General features: G+C 45.0%; 1 protein-coding gene across 2 annotated transcripts in view; it reads right to left on the bottom strand.

The window, feature by feature from the left end:
• The window catches only part of SMC6 (structural maintenance of chromosomes 6), a 99,579-nt gene that overhangs the window by 37,518 nt on the left and 44,340 nt on the right, over nt 1-17,721 (bottom strand). For both annotated transcript variants that reach the window (XM_030555383.1, XM_030555384.1), the window contains 3 exons: nt 14,763-14,923; nt 4,596-4,731; nt 1,484-1,564 (listed from right to left, as the gene is read on the bottom strand). In XM_030555383.1, the coding sequence (XP_030411243.1) occupies nt 1,484-1,564; nt 4,596-4,731; nt 14,763-14,923 (378 nt within the window). The remainder of the gene's footprint in view (nt 1-1,483; nt 1,565-4,595; nt 4,732-14,762; nt 14,924-17,721) is intronic.

Below are 17,721 nucleotides of genomic sequence, written 5' to 3'. Positions count from 1 at the left end.
TGTACTTGTATCACATGAGGATGATGACGCTTTTTTCCAGTACATTAGCTAACAAGAATATCTACTAGGGATAAAAATAATGTAAAACAGGCTCATAGAACTTGCATCCAACAGTGCTCAAAAGAGTTGGCTGAGGAGATTTCTGTCCCCTTGATGTTCACTTCTGATAAATGTTAGATAGAATACCAAGGAAATTCAAGAAGACTGGAAGAATGCTAATATTGTGCCAATACTCAAAAAGGGCAAGTAGGATGATTCAGTTAACTACAGGCAGGTTAGACTGACCTCAGTCTCAGGCAAAACAGTGGAAAAGCTGATACGGATTCAATTAATAAAGAATTAAAGGATAAGAATATCATTAATGCAAGTCAACACGGTTTTATGAAAAATAGGTTTGGTCAAACAAACCTTAATGAGATCAAAATTTAGTTGACAAAGGCAACTAAGTAGATATCATATACTTATACCTATGTCAGCCATTTGACTTAACACCACACAAGAATTATAAACTACATGATAAATGGATTAAGGACCGGCTGGCAGATCTCAAAAATAATTGTCAATAGGGAATCATCATTAAATGGGAGTGTTTCTAGTGGGGTTCTGCAGAAATTGGTACTAGTCCTGATGCCATCACAGTACAATTTAGAAGGATGCTGCCATTATGGGGATGGGGGAGCGATAGCTCAGTGGTTTGAGCATCGGCCTGCTAAACCCAGGGTTGTGAGTTCAATCCTTGAGGAGGCCACTTAGGGATCTGAGGCAAAAATCAATACTTGGTCTTGCTAGTGAAGGCAGGGGGCTGGACTTGCTGACCTTCTGAGGTCCCTTCCAGTTCTAGGAGATAGGTATATCTCCAATTATTATTATTTTTATTATGACTTAAGGTGGAGTCAAACATCTTGGTCTGTACAGATAGCGCTGGAAAAAAAAATGGGTTGCCTCATTTGTCCTAGACACAGGAGATTCTAAGTCAGTCTTCAACATTGTCATAAATGATCTCAAAGTATCCATTTTAAAAAGAATATTGAAAAACTGGAGAGCGTACAAAAAAAGAGCCACAAAGATGATTCAAGGGTGAGAGAAAATGCTTTATACTGTGAGGCTTAAAGAACTCAATCTTGTTAGTTTATCAGAAATATGATTGAGAGGTGACTTGATTACAGTGCAAAGAAAATATTGGGTCCTAAAAGACTTTTTAATCTAGCACGAAAAGAGTAACAAGTACCAATGGCTGGAAGCTGAACCAGTCAAATTTAGTCTAGGAGTAAGGCACATATTTTTGTTTATATTATTTTTTAAGAGAGGGTGATTAACTACTGGAACAAAGAACTGGTGGATTCTTTCTTGTGTTATCTTCAAATCAAGATTGGTTGTCTTCAAATCAAAACATGCTTTAATCAAACACAAGTTCTCATTACTAGCATTTAAAAAAAATAGAATAATACATCAAGGTGAGAAAGAATACATTAATCATTCTTACTAATGTAGAGATGTCTACTGATTGGTGTTCTTCTACATTCTCAAGATCTGCTATTTCTATGTTTATTCTTCTTATTTTCATCTGAAAAAGGAAACATTTTTTTTCTTAGGAAGTTAAACAGATAATCCAAAATCCATACCAAAACAAGGACATTTTGATCCAGAAGTGCAGGTGCTCCAAAGAGAAGTAATTTTTTAAAATTACATTTTCATTAATTACATTTTTCTCAAAATAATGGAGAATAAAACTTTCCTATATTACAAAAAAACCCACCTTCAAATATTTTTCTGCAGTAGTTAAATTTTAGTCCATGTGCTGATACTGTACAACTACTTATATGCACTTCAGTGCACATACTTCCATAATAGGACACCGGGGGGGAGGAAGGGATAGCTCAGTGGTTTTAGCACTGGCCTGCTAAACCCAGTGTTGTGAGCTCAATCCTTGAGGGGGCAACCTAGGGATCTGGGGCAAAAATTGGTCCCGCTAGTGAAGGCAGGGTGCTGGACTGGATGATGTTTCAAGGTCCCTTCCAGTTCTAGGAGATTGGTATATCTCCATTTATTTATTTATTTTTATTATAGGCAATTATTTACCTGATAATTTGAGCATCATTGCCCAATATAAGTGAACTGCAGAACCTAGCCTACTATAAAGAGGCATTCTGAGAACAAGAATAAGGACTGATTAGAAAGAGATTTATAAGGAAATGTAAAAGTAACTAAATATGCACAATTTAATTACGCAATAACTAAGGGAATATGGAGGGAAGGAAAGAGACATTTGCGACCTAAAGATCATTTGCGATGCCAATTGGCAGAAGGCACAGGAGGTCATAAGGGCTACAGGGATCCCCTGGATGAGGCATTTACATCCTAGTTCACCGAAGTCTCTCTCTTAGGGTATCCACTCAAAGCCTTTATCACACTGGTCATCATAATCTTTGCAAAATGTATATGCAAATAATATCTATAAATATATATGTTAAGGTTTTGCAGCAGTTGCATACCCTGAGACTGATTCCATCAGACAGGGGGTAGAAGACCATTATTTCCCTAGCTTTCTGTTATGCATCTTACAAAAGAAGTCTATTTGCATAAAAAAATAAACACCAGTGCTGAGACTGTAGGAACTTTAGAAGGAAACTTAATAAGAACTGTGGGAGGTGGGGTGTCTGTTTTAAAGATAAAAAACAAAGGACTGGTCTTACAATATCTAGCAGTGCACAAAAATGCCCTGGCATCCTTCATCTGGGGGAAGACAGGCTGCCAGCAGGCTTGGTCTCATGAAAGGTGGATCTCAGTCAACCTGGTTGAAGAATGCTGTGAGATAGCCTTTGGGACAAGCAGTACTTTATTAGACAAGAGGGTGTTTTATTAGCTGAGTTTAGGCACTAGCATGTGTGGTACAATTTTATTTTATTTGTAACCCTTTGCTTCCAATATGATATACTTACATTTATCCAAAACCCTATTATCTGAACATCTACATTAAGTACTGTTATATATATCTTCCTACTGAATTTTCCACTCCATGCATCTGATGAAGTGGGTTTTAGCCCACAAAAGCTTATTCCCAAATAAATGTGTTATTCTCTAAGGAGCCACAAGTACTCTTCATTGTTTTTGCTGATACAGACTAACAAGGCAACCACTCTGAAATGTGTCCCCATTATATGAATTCCTTCCTTGTCCTACAGCACGAAATACATGCCCTCCGCATTTATCCTGCTGGGAGACAAGGATGGGATTCAGATAATGTGGAGGTTCGGATAATACAGCAGAGAGCCCTGGCCAGAAATGAGAGGAGAAGAACAAGTCCTCAGCAGCAGGAACCACCCTGCTGCTGAATGGTTCCTGCAAGGCTACTGTCATGGGAATAAGCAAGCAACGGGGCCATGACAGTAGAGCTCCAAAGGGCTTCCTGAGCTGCTGCAGGGCTGGTGACATCCACCAGCACCTGAAGGTTGCAAGGTGCAGGATGGCTGTGGTCCTGGTGGGGCACAGAAGAGTTCTGAATGGGGATCTCTGCTCTGTCTCACCAGGACTGCAGCCTCCCTCCATGTCTTGTGCTTGCAGAGACAGGGTGTCACCAGCCCTGCAGGGAGAACTTTGCATCCCCACAGTCAAGGGATTGAGTAAGTAGGGCAGAGCAGAGGCCCCCACAGCCAGGACTGCAAGGAAGATGGCTGGGTGGGGAAGCCACCCCATTGCTGAATGGATGAATGGCTCCTGCCCTCCTGATTACCCAAACTTCTGATTATCAGAATCTATGCTATTCAAATAATCGGGGGTATACTGTATTTGTTTGTTATCATTTGAATCTACAGCCTTCATTAAACACATTTACACTTGATTTTCTTTATGAACGAATCTAAGTACTGTCTGTTACGCGGCTCTGTGTTAAGCTGTGGTGTGCTGTTCCTTTGGGAACAGTGGGTCTGGTAATTCTGTGAATGTCCAGCGGATAAGGGGCTCAACATCGCAAGGGACTGCTTGGAGGATTCAGGATATGGCGTATGCCTACTGCCTATGTTTACTGCCTGCGGCTTGGAAAGTCAAGGAGTTGACCCAAGGCAGGTACAGACAAGACTTCCTCACATTAGCAAGGTGCCTCACAACCCTGGATACCCCTAGGAAGTGTCACAACATTAATACATAAACTGCTGAAGGATGCAAATGCTAAACAGGAAGATAACTTAATTATGTTTTAATAAAGCATAAACAAGGATTAATGGGATGAAATTAAGAAAAAGAAATTAGACTGAAGGAATACACACCGTAGAAAGCTGTATTTATTATATTGGTCTCCCAAGGAAAGTGAAAACCCTAATTTTCAATATTTTACATAGAAAGGGAAAAATCAATAAAAAGTATGTTGTAGTGAGCATTCATAGAACAACAGGGGAAACATGCGAGCATAAATCTAGCTTCATGAAGCAAGGACACTTAATGACAATAGAGCCTGAGACTTTGTACATTTTTAAACAAAAGCAAAGCCACCAAAATAACTAGATGTGAAAATCACTTGTTTAAAAGTGTACTGTTAAGACTAATACAATAGGCTAAAACAGATGCATTTTTGACTTTAGCAGTCTATTACATATTTCTACCTGTAATTCTTTTTGTTGTCTACGACGACAATTAAGATAGTCTTCATTCTGTCTTGTCTCATTTTCATTGGAACGTAAACGATGTTGAGATGTTGACAACTGTGCCATTTTGTTTTCAACTTCTTTCTGCAAGTGACTTAAAATATAAAATTTATCATAAGATTATATGCTCACCAATTACAAATTCTACCAAATGGACTGAACAATGGCTATGAAACAAGAATTCTGATACAGGAGCTAATGACTGATAGGGAGACTGAATGCTTTATCATTAGCTCACTAGTTCATAATTGGTTATCATCTGATAGTTATTTAGTAGTCTCTGTTCAGTCCCTAGTGGGTACTGCCTTTGTGTCAAATAAACCACCATCTCAACCCTTACCAGCAGCCTTAGCAGAAATGCCAAGTGCCTGAACTAAAATATGTTATTACTTCTAAAATTACTAGTATACTTGAAGGCCAGATACTTCACTCTAACCAAAGTTCTAAGTCAGTATGGAGAAACTTGGCCTACCACTTCGCATACTTGTTCTTTTTAAGGAGGATTTCAAGGACTGTTAATATGGCACTTTTAGTGAGCAGTAAATTCACTTAAAAAGCAAAACAGACACTCTAATTAACCTTCCTATAGAGTGGACAAAATACTCGTATATATCACTTTCATAACTGGAAACAGCAGTGGCAGCATCTCAGCCCACCATAGTAAAAAACACTTTTTTGCAGTAAAACATGCGTATTTCAATATAGGCTTTAGTGTTAGTGTTTAAAAGAAACAATAGATTAAACAGGATCCCAATATAAGTTTTAACAACTTTTTTTTTTATAGTACAAGGCTTAATAAAAATGTAATGTTTATAATACAAGGGAGACTAAAGGAAATGCCATACTCATCCCATGTTCTAAGGGAGACTTTTTGTTGTTTTTTGTTTGTTTGTTGTTTTTTAAAAAAAAACACTTCACTTGCAAAATTTGCAACACAAATATAAAAGCATTTTGGTAACAACTGAAAACTTGAAAAAAGTAGTGGACTAGAAGCTGATTATTAACATAAGAGAATCTGACTGATTTATTTTAATAATCTAAATGGAGAAAAATATAAATACAAAACTACACCCTAAACAGCAAAAAGTTATTAGAAAAGACGGTTACTCACCTTTGTAACTGTTGTTCTTCGAGATGTGTTGCTCATATCCATTCCAGTTAGGTGAGCGCGCGCCGCATGCATGTTCATCGGAAAACTTTTACCCTAGCAACACTCAGTGGGCCGGCAGGGAGCCCCCTGGAGTGGCGCCGCTATGGCGCTTGATATATACCCATGCCGGCCCATCCGGCCCTAAGTTCCTTCTTGCCGGCTACTCCGACAGTGGGGAAGGAGGGCGGGTTTGGAACGTATATGAGCAACACATCTCGAAGAACAGTTACAAAGGTGAGTAACCATCTTTTCTTCTTCTAGTGCTTGCTCATATCTGTAGTAAGTGAAGGCCCTGATAAAGACCCAGTATGAGGCCTGAGGCCTGAACTAAAATAATGGCCAAGACTTTGCTAACATAAAGCAAAGTGAAGCTGTGAGCCAGAGGCAGGCCCTGCTCACAGAAGCTGGCAAGGAAAGGGCTGATGCTGCAAGAAGATAAATACCTAAAAGGTACTGAACACTAGAGATCAGAACATTCACATACTTGCACATTCCACACAGATAACAAGGAACAGACTGACCCATCCCAATGACAGGGGTAAAAGGGTAATATGATGGATAGAGTTGCTTTGTTCAAACCAACATGTACAAGGTGAGAGGCGGCACCTTACTATGTAGAGGGGTTGTACCTTGCTACGTAGAAGGGTTGTACCTCGCTACGTAGAAGGGTTGTACCTCAATACGTCAGGAGTGATGTGTAACTTGTTTGTACCTGTGTATAAGAATGCGTCCTTGGGGCGATGTCTTTATCTGGCCTAAGGGGCAGTGGAAAGTCCCGCCACTGACTGAGCCAAGTCCATTGACGGTGGGTACATATTTGCAGTATGCCCTGAGTTAGGCTAAGAAACCTACAGGGAACTACTACTGTATCCGATACGGCAATAAACCTGGCCGACGTTCCTTCATACCTTACTAGACTCTGTGGTCACTGGGGGTTCTCTTCGGGTCTGCTGCGTCAGCTATCTGCGCAGAGCTGGGGCAGCACACAGAGGGAACACACGCATGCAGCCAAGTGATACCAACAAGGAGAGAGCAGAGCACCACACCGGTAGCTTCTGACAACACCTCTGACAACAATATCCATTCCAGTTAGGTGATTCCCAAGCCTTACCTAGGCAGAGGGGTCGAAGCGAGACGTTGCAGAATGTAAGACCGCTGAGCCAAAGGCGGCATCGTCTCTGGACTGCTGGACCAACGCATAGTGCAATGCAAAGGTGTGGATGGAAGACCAGGTGGCCGCGCAGCATATTTCCTGGATGGGAACATGAGCCAAGAACGCAGCAGATGAGGCTTGAGCCCGAGTAGAGTGGGCGGTGAGATGGCCCGTCGGAATGTGAGCCAAGTCACAGCATGCCTGAATACAGGATGTCACCCAAGATGAAATTTGTTGGGAAGAGATTGACATGCCCTTCATACGCTCTGCCACCGCTACAAATAGCTGAGGCGAACGTCGGAAGGGTTTGGCCCTCTCGACGTAAAAGGCGAGAGCCCTGCGGACATCCAGAGTGTGTAGCTGTTGTTCCCGACGCAATGAATGCGGCTTTGGAAAAAAGACTGGCAGAAAGATGTCCTGATTAACATGGAAAGCAGAGACCACCTTAGGGAGGAATGCCAGGTGCGGTCACAGTTGTACTTTGTCCTTGTGGAATACCGTATACGGGGGATCCACAGTCAATGCTCGAAGTTCCAAGACTCGCCTAGCCGAGGTGATAGCGACGAGAAAGGCTGACTTCCAGGACAGGTACAGCAGTGAGCATGTGGCTAAAGGCTCAAAGGGGGGACCCATGAGCCTAGCTAATACGAGGTTTAGATCCCAGGTAGGGGTAGGGCGTTTGACCTGAGGGTAAAGTCGCTCCAAGCCTTTGAGGAATCTGGAAACTATGGGGTGAGAAAAAATGGAACTGCCAGTTTCCCCAGGATGGAAGGTGGAAATAGCTGCAAGATGCACCCTTACAGAAGAGATTGCCAGGCCCTGCTCTTTGAGGGACCATAAATAGTCCAAGATAATGGGGACCGATACAGTTTGTGGGGTAAGGTCATGCTGGGTGGACCAGGGAGAGAAGCGCTTCCATTTAGCGAGATACGTTGTTCGCATGGAAGTTTTTCTGCTTCCCAGCAGCACCTGCTGCACTGAGGTGGAACAATGCAACTCCAATTGGCTCAACCAGACAGCAGCCATGCTGTCAGATGAAGGGAATGCAGGTCCGGGTGGTGAAGCCTGCCGAAGTCCTGCGTGATGAGGTTCGGGCAGAGTGGCAGGGGAATCAGGTCTGACAGAGAAAGGTCAAGCAGCAGGGTGTACCAGTGCTGTCTCAGCCATGCCGGAGCAATCAGTATTAGGTGGGCTCTGTCCCTGCGGAGCTTGAGTAGAACTCGGTGGATGAGAGGAAATGGTGGGAAGGCATAAAATAGGTGACCTTTCCATGGAATTAGGAACGCGTCCGAGAGGGAGCCTGGGGAGCAACCTTGTAGGGAGCAGAACACCTGGCATTTCCTGTTTACTCTGGAGTCAAAAAGGTCTATGTGGGGAAAGCCCCACCTCCAGAAAACAGAATGGAGAATGTCCGGACGGATGGACCACTCGTACGACAGGAAGGATCTGCTCAGTTGATCTGCGAGAGTATTCCGAACTCGTGGGAGAAAGGAGGCTACTAGATCTATGGAATGGGCTATGCAGAAGTCCCACAGTTGGATCGCCTCCCGACAAAGTGGGGAGGACCGTGTCCCTCCCTGTTTGTTTATGTAATACATGGCCGTTGCGTTGTCCATGAACACTGCAACACAATGGCCCTGTAGATGGCATTGGAATGCTCGGCACGCCAGCAGAACCGCTCTCAGCTCTTGGACATTGATGTGTAACGTCAACTCCCGGGACAACCAAAGGCCTTGAGTGCAAAGGTGCCCTAGGTGAGCACCCCAGCCGAGAGATGACGCGTCCGTTGTTAGGGACGTGGAGGGCTGCGGTGGATGAAACGGCAGACCTGCACACACCAGGGATGACGTTCGTCACCAGTCGAGAGAGCTCAAAACGCTCGGTGGAATTGTGAGTATAATGTCTATGGCGTCTCTGCCCCGACAATAGGCTGAGGCGAGCCAAGTTTGGAGAGGACGCATGCGCAGTCTCGCGTGCTTTGTGATGAATGTGCATGCAGCCATGTGACCAAGGAGGCCAGGGCAAGTGCAGGCAGAGGTTGTTGGGAAGCTCTGAAGTCTTTGTACAAGGGAGACTATAGCCTGAAAACGATGTGGAGGCAAACTGGCCGTTGCAAGGTTGGAGTCCAGCATGGCCCCGATAAACTCTATCCTCTGTGTAGGAACCAGAGTGGACTTTTCTAAATTGATTATCAGGCCTAGACACGTGAACAGGTCCTTGATGATGGTCACATGACTGATGACTTGTGCCTTGGAGGCCCCTCGAATAAGCTAGTCTTCAAGGTAAGGAAAGACATGTATTCGACGACGCCGTAGAGAAGCTGCGACGACCGCCATACACTTCTTGAAAACCCGAGGGGCTGAGGAGAGGCCAAAGGGAAGGACAGTAAACTGATAATGTCGATGATTTACCACAAAGCGGAGATACCGTCTGTGCGGGGGGTAAATTGCAATGTGGAAATATGCGTCCTTCATGTCGAGAGCAAAGTACCAATCTCCGGGATCCAGGGAAGGAATGATGGTTCTCAGGGATACCATGCAGAACTTGAACTTTTTCATGAATTTGTTCAGTCCTTGCAGGTCCAGGATAGGCCAGAGGCCCCCTTCTGCCTTAGGGATTAGGAAATATCGGGAATAAAGCCCCTTGCCACTTAATTCCTCCAGTACCTCCTCTATAGCTCCGATTGTAAGAAGTCTCTGGACCTCCTGGAGGAGGAGTTGCTTGTGAGAGGGGTCCCTGAAGAGGGACGAGGAGGAGGGGTGGGAGGGAGGAGGTGAATCAAACTGAAGATGGTATCCAAGCTTCACCGTACGTAGGATCCAATGATCTGAAGTTAATTGGGACCACGCAGGGAGGAATGGGGAAAGGCGGTTGTAGAACTGAAAGGGATCCTGGGAGGCAATTGGTACACTGCTCTCGGGCCCACTCTCAAAAATTTGATTTGGGTCCCGCTGTTGGTTTGGTGGGACTGGAATTGTTACCCCCTTGAGTTCCAGACTGACGTCTGCGGTTGGTACGACCTCGTCTTCTGGCAAAATCTTGCCTTGGCCTCGGCGGGGGGTAAGGGCGCTGAGGTTGGGAGTGGAATGGCCATCTTTGAGTCTGTGGCGTATGCATTCCCAGCGAACGCATAACAATGCAGTTGTCCTTTAGACTCTGCAGCCTGGGATCTGTCTTTTGTGAGAACAAGCCCGGTCTATCAAATGGCAAGTCTTGTATGGTATGTTGAAGTTCAGGTGGCAGGCGTCAGCCATGATATACGTCACACGGTTATTCCAGAGGCGACTGTTCTAGCCGGTGAATCGGCAGCATCTAGCGAGGCCTGTAGGGAGGTCCGCGCAACTCTCATCCCCTCCTCTAGGAGAGCTGTAAGTTCCTGGTGGGAGTCCTGCAGGACCAGCTCTGTAAACCTCCCTACCGCCTCCCAGGTGTTGTAGTTGTACCTACTCAGGAGGGCTTGTTGGTTCGCTACCCTGAGTTGGAGGGCTCCCGCGGAATAGATTTTCCGTCCCAACAAATCCATACGCCTGGCCTCCCTTGATTTAGGTGCAGGGGCTTGTTGGCCATGGCACTCCCGTTCATTGACGGACTGTACAACCAATGAACAGGGAGGGGGGTGCACATAGAGGTATTCATACCCCTTGGAAAGCACCATGTACTTCTGTTCGACCCCTCTGGCTGTGGGCGGGATGGATGCCGGGGATTGCCAGATAGTGTCTGCTCTAGCCTGGATCGAATGGATGAAGGGGAGAGTCACTCTAGTTGGTGTCTCCGCAGACAAAATGCTTATCATCGGGTCCACCACCTCTGGAACTTCCTCTACTGGTAAGTTAATATTCTGGGCAACATGCCGCAGAAGGTCCTGGTGTGACCTGAGGTCAATCGGAGGTGGGCCCAAGGATGTCCCCGCTACTGCCTCATCCAGAGAAGAGGATGACGACAGCTCAGGGACAAGTGGGTCCTGCACTGACTCCTGATCCTGGGGGACCTCCAGAGCCATAAGATCGTGCAGTTCCGGTGCTTGGGTACAGGTTTCCTTTGTACCAGCCGGGGAAGGTCTGCTCACAGTGGCCTCTAGCACGCGGTGTTCTGAGTGACCGGAGAGTGATGGGCCAGCCGGTTCCCCTTAAGCTTGGTGATAAGCCTAAGATGTCCAAAAGGACCACTGATGAGGTCCGTGGTCTGGGCCATGGGTATGCATATCCGAATCCCCATAGAAAGCACTGTCCGCATGGGATGAGACGGATGGATGACGAGAAGGCCACAGAGGAGCTGAGGCCGATTGGATCGGGTCTCTACGTCCATTCAATCCTTCTCTACACGGTACCGGAGAACGGTACCGGGAGTCATATCAGTGCTGAGAGTGCGACCGGGACCTGCGACCAGCGCGGTGCCGGGAGGTCGACCAGTGCCTTGAATCTCCGTGCCGAGATCAGCTGCGAGAGGTATGGTGGTGTTGGGACCTGGACCAGTGCCAAGAGTACCGGGACGGCGACTGGGATCTCGAGCGGTGCTGCGAGTACAACCAGTACTGAGATGGAGAGCGGTACCGGGACTGTGAGTGGTGTCGGGATCGGGATTGATAGCGGGACCAAGAGTGCCTGCGGGACCTGGATCGGGACCGGCGACGGTCGATGGTACCAGGTGAAGATGGCCTCATCATGGCGGGCTTGCCCAATGATTGAACAGCCCACACCGCCGGTGTCGGGGCTTGAGGCAGCTCGCGCTCCGTCAAGGCAATCAGTTCTCGTGCTGTGGAGAAAGGCTCCGGCGTGGAGGGCATGAGAAGCTCGACCACGGTGTGTGCCGGGGAGCTGATAGGCACCAGACTCGACGGCTCTTGTGAGACCGGAATCAACGGTGCAGAGGTCTTCGATGCTGCGGCAGTTAGCAGTGCGGGGTGGTCCGACTTGGTTGTACGCTCTGACTGCGGCGTAGATACAGGGGCCGCAGGAGTCTTATGCCTCTTGCTCCTTGGGGAGAGGGAGTGGTGCTGGGCAGAAGCTTGGGCCGGTGAAGGCTGGTGCCAAGGAGCCTTCACTGCAGTTGTGCACTCCGGTGGGGATGAGGCACTTGTCCCCAGTGCCGTAGTCAGTGCCGAAGCTGGAGGAGTTAGAGCTGCCTCCATCAAAAGTTGCTTCAGGTGAATGTCCCGTTCCATTTTTGTCCGGGGCTTGAAAGCCTTGCAGATTCGGCACTTGTCCGCAAGGTGGGATTCACTCAAGCACTTTAAACAGGAGTCATGAGGGTCTCCTGTGGGCATTGGCCTATGACAGGCCGTGCACGGTTTGAAGCCCGGGGAACCGGGCATGGGTCCCGGTACTGGGTGAGGAGAATGGGCTAACCCCCGATCCTCTTTAACTATATACAAGAACTACTACAAGAACTACTAAAACAGAACTAACTAGAACTATAGAAAATCGACTATATACACAATAACTATATAAACAGGTGAATAGCTAGGGAAGTGGAGATCAGCTAAGCTGCGCTCCACTGTTCCAACGACCGACACGGGCGGTAAGAAGGAACTGAGGGACGGATGGGCCGGCAGGGGTATATATCAAGCGCCATAGCCGCGCCACTCCAGGGGGCGCCCTGCCGGCCCACTGAGTGTTGCTAGGGTAAAAGTCTTCCAACGAACGTGCACGCAACGTGTGCACACCTAACTGGAATGGATATGAGCAAGCACTCGAAGAAGAACTCACAGAATTTTAAACATCTTAGGTGCTAATAGTTACGGAAAATTTCTTTTCAATAAATTTTTAATTCAACAGTGACCTATTTTCTCACTTCATTTGCATTATAGCTCAGTCCCCAAAATAAAGTATTTTAACGGTAGTAATTGGAGTTGGTCAAAAAAGTTACCACCCCCACCTCTGAAATCTCTCCAGAATAAATGCTGGTTTTCTTTTAAAGCTTGCTGTTTTGAAAAAGTAATCAGAATAATCAAGATGACTACATATAGTTGCACGTAGGTATGCCTGTTATAAACAGATAGCTAAGGGTTAATGTCTTTTTCACCTGAAGCACTTGACCAGAGGACCAATCAGGAAACCGGATTTTTTCAACTCTGGGTGGAGGAAAAAAGTTGTGTCTGAGTCTCTGTCTGTCTGCCTGTATGCTCTCTCGGATGAGGAGTGATTTCTATTTCTTGCTTTCTAATCTTCTGTTTCCAAGTTGTAAGTACAAACATGGTTTTTTGTTTTGTATTTACATGAATATAGTTGCTGAAGTGCTTTAAATTGTATTCTTTTTGAATAAGGCTGTTTATTCAATATTCTTTTAAGCAATTAACCCTGTATTTGTCACATTAATACAGAGAGACCATTTGTACGTATTTTTCTCTCTTTTTTATATAAAGCTTTCTTTTAAGACCTGTTGGAGTTTTTCTTTAGTGGGAAACTTCAGGGAAATTGAGTCTGTACTCACCAGGGAATTGGTGGGAGGAAAAAGTCAGAGGGAGATCTGTGTGTGTTAGATTTATTTGCCTGACTTTGCATACCCTCTGGGTGAGGGGGGAAAGAGAGATTAACTCTCGGTAATTCTGTTCTCCAGGACTGGGAACGGGGAGGGGGGGAGTCCCTCTGTTTAGATTCACAGAGCTTGTGTCTGTGTATCTCTCCAGGAGCACCTGGAGGGGGGAGAAGGGAAAAGGTTTATTTTCCGTTGTTGTGAGACTCAAGGGATTTGGGTCTTGGGGTCCCCAGGGAAGGTTTTCGGGGGGACCAGAGTGCCCCAAAACACTCTAATTTTTTGGGTGGTGGCAGCAGTACCAGGTCCAAGCTGGTAACTAAGCTTGGAGGTTTTCATGCTAACCCCCATATTTTGGACGCTAAGGTCCAAATCTGGGACTAAGGTTATCTGACAATGCCAAATGCTTGGAACTGAGGCCTGGTCTACACTACAGTTAGGTTAACACAAGACAGCTTAAATTGATCTAACAATGTAAGTGTCTACACTAAAATTCTGCTCCCGCCAACGTAAGTGCCCCACTATTCCGATTTAACTCCACCTCCATGAGAGGCACAGAGTCAATGTCAATGCAGTTAGGTTGACACAGTGTCAGTGCAAACCCTGTATTGCTTATCCAGACTGTTACTGGCTTGCAAAAGTCATCCCAAAATGCCCCAAAATGATACAAGTGCTCCTGGTGAGGATGCACACCACTGACACACGGAACGAAGTGTAGACATACACAAGAAATATAATTACTGCAGCAGCTGTATGCCGACATAAATTAGCTTGACTTAATTTTGTAGCGTAGACATGACCTAACAAAATAGCTACAAATCTTTTAACAAAGGGAAATTGGTGTGAGGCTAATTTGGAAACACTACTCCATTTTCATAGTATTTTTAGAGACCTTTCATTTCAGGCTTGCTCTTTGACCAAGGCTACAAAAATGAAAGGAAGGTAACTGGATTTCTCAGAGTATGTTGTCTCTGCAAATCCCATGTCTTTGGGCCACATCCACATGCCACAAGCTCAAAACAATTAAGAAGGAACTCAAAAATATGAATCTATTACAAAAGGTACTTCTGGAAAATTGATACGTGATTTTAACAAGTCTGGATGAGGAAAAAATCTTCGCAAGAAAAAAGTGTGATGCAGATACTGTCATGGAGTTAAGTCGAGGAAAAGAAAGGTCAACTGAAGAGAAAGGTATCTTTTTCTACAATGCAGAAGGTAGAATTATTTTTAGATTTTGTGTTTTAAAACACTCCTGAACCCTTCGAACAGGAGTAGAAAGACAAAGAGCAAAAGATGTTACTTGTAACACCTTGAGAGAGAATACTTTACACTTCAGCAATACGACACTAACCTTATTTCTGCTTCCACGTCTTTACTTAGGAATTTTGGCCTGGTATTATCAGATGAATAATAACGTCTCTCAAACACTTGATCACCCTCAGCAGTAAAAGCTTCTCTACAGTTTTTTGGAGGCCTCTTGCTCTGCATTACTTCACGAGCCTTTGGGTTACTCTGAAAAACATAGGTATTCTCTCATAAAAAGTACTCACAGTGGCTAGCAATTTGAAATGTTATCTATGTTTCTGATCCTTAGAGGACCCAAAGCTCTCACGGACTTCTACCAACCTCAGGCGTGGTATTTCTTGCTTTCAGAACAGTAAGAAAACTCAGTTTAAGATTTAAGAACTTGATTTGACACTTAAGAAAAGTCTAAGTCCCTTACACTTCAAATAAAAAAGAACCCACTTAAGAGTTACCTGGACCAATGAGTCTACTAAAGGGTCTTAAGATGACAAAAATAATGATATTCAAAATGGAATACACCTTTAGATCATCTACTGAATCCATCTGGCAGTATTCTTCGTACAGTTTCATTTTAAATCTCTCAATTAATGACTTTTTCCCTGTTTCCTTTGGAAAAATACTCCACAACTACACGATTGCCTACATACAAAAGTTGCACTGGTTTAATCAAAACACCTTCAGTAAAATTGATGCAGCTTTGTTTAGGCCAAGCCCAGTATGCTTGCCATCCCATTTCTCTTAGGGTTACACTGGGGACTTATATCAACATAACTACGTCTCTCAGGAGTGTAAAAAATTCACATCCCTGAGAGATGTTGCTATGCCAACCTAACCACCACTGTAGACAGTGCTAGGTCAATCGAAGAATCCACCTCTCGGGGAGATGGATTACCTACACCAATGGGAGCACCCCCCTCTTGGGCGCAGGTAGTGTTTACACTTAAGCGCTACATTGGTGTAGCTGCAGCACTGCAGCTGTGCCACTGTACATGTTTAAATGTAGACATACCCTTAGCTACATCTCCTTCTGAAGACTTATGACAAATCCTCTCTCTCTCTGATCTTCACACTATTCAAACACATATTTTCTAGTGTACACTAGGCCTGAGGTTGATATTACGTCACTCAGATGTGAAAAATCCACATCTCTGAGTGACGCATTCAAACCAACCTGACCTCCAGTGTAGACAGTGCCTCTCGGGCAGGAGAATTACCTACATCAATGGGATAATCCTCCCCTTAGCATAGGCAGTAACATCACTGAAGCACTACAGAAGTGCAACTGTGCCACTGCAGCATTTTAAATGTAGACAAATATATACATCTTCCTACTATTTTCCACTGCATACATCCAATGAAGTGGGTTTTAGTGCACAAAAGCTCATGCTCAAATAAATTTGTTAGTCTCTAAGGTGCCACAAGTACTCCTGTTCTTTTTGCGGATACAGACTAACACGGCTGCTACTCTGAAACCTTAGAGGACTGTGTCCTGTTACTTACCCAAGCAATATCTATCAGAAGAAAGAAATCAATCAAATACTTGTAATACTAGTTTCTTTCCTCATAAGCCATTATTTCCTGCCCCGTAATCTGTTTTCTTGCTTCTCTCCAATTCCCTGCAATTTTCTTTATCTTTCAGAAATTAAGATGCCCAGAACTGGGAGCAGTATGTTAAGTGCAGTACAGACAGAACTAATCCTATTAGCATTTTTCCCCTGCCATATTACATTGTAAACTTGCATCTATTTTGCTGTGAACCAGAACTTCTTGGGGGGGGGTGAGAAGGAGGTCTCAGATATTACTGCTTTTCAAAGCTTAGTCTACATTAGGAAATGGACAACTGCCAGCAATGTGTCTCTTTGAACCAGGGTGGATAAAAATCAATAACTTTAAAAAAAATGCATCTTTTATTTAAATCTGATTTTTTTGATAAAATGCTTTTTAAAGAAAAAAGCAATCTAAAGATAGTTTTAATTAAATTATAGCTCAAAGATATCTCATCATGGAATAGGGATTATAAATTCTAACTCTATAGTATGAGAATAAATTCATATAATGTTTAAGAAAAGTTTTGTAAAAGAATTCCAATAGTTCATGGAATAGGGACCCAATCTTATGGGGTCCCAGAGGCTTCTGTAGAGATTAGTTAGGTTAATCTTTCTATCGACCCAATGGGACTCAGTGCTAAGTCTAGAAAAGACAGTTACTCACCTTTGTAACTGTTGTTCTTTGAGATGTGTTGCTCATATCCATTCCAGTTAGGTGTGCACGTGCCGCGTGCACGTTCGTCGGAGATTTTTACCCTAGCAATACTAGGTGGGCTGGCAGTGTGCCCCCTGGAGTGGCACCGCTATGGTGCTGGATATATACCCCTGCCGGCCCCTCCTCTCCTCAGTTCCTTCTTGCCGGCACTCCGACAGTAGGGAAAGAGGGCGGGTGTGGAATGGATATGAGCAACATATCTCGAAGAACAACAGTTACAAAGGTGAGTAACTGTCTTTTCTTCTTTGAGTGCTTGCTCATATCTATTCCAGTTAGGTGATTCCCAAGCCTTACCTAGGCGGTGGGGTCGGAGTGAGACGTTGCGGAATGTAACATCGCTGAGCCAAAGGCGGCATCGTCTCTAGACTGTTCAACCAGTGCACAGTGGGATGCAAAAGTATGGACGGAAGACCAGGTAGCTGAGCGACATATTTCCTGGATGGGAACGTGGGCCAGGAAAGCGGCAGACGAGGCTTGAGCCCGAGTAGAGTGGGCAGTAAGATGGCCAGTCGGAACGCGGGCCAAGTCGTAGCATGTCCGGATACAGGACGTCACCCAGGATGAGAGTCTCTGGGAAGAGATAGGCATGCCTTTCATGCGCTCCACGACCGCTACAAACAGCTGAGGCGAGCGTCTGAAAGGTTTGGTCCTCTGAATGTAAAAGGTGAGGGCCCGGCAGACATCCAGGGTATGTAGTTGTTGTTCCCGGTGCTATGTATGCAGCTTCGGGAAGAAGACTGGTA

Source organism: Gopherus evgoodei, chromosome 3 (genome assembly GCF_007399415.2).
Source record: "Gopherus evgoodei ecotype Sinaloan lineage chromosome 3, rGopEvg1_v1.p, whole genome shotgun sequence".
NCBI lineage: Eukaryota > Metazoa > Chordata > Testudines > Testudinidae > Gopherus > Gopherus evgoodei.
This window is presented reverse-complemented; position numbering and strand designations above follow the sequence as displayed.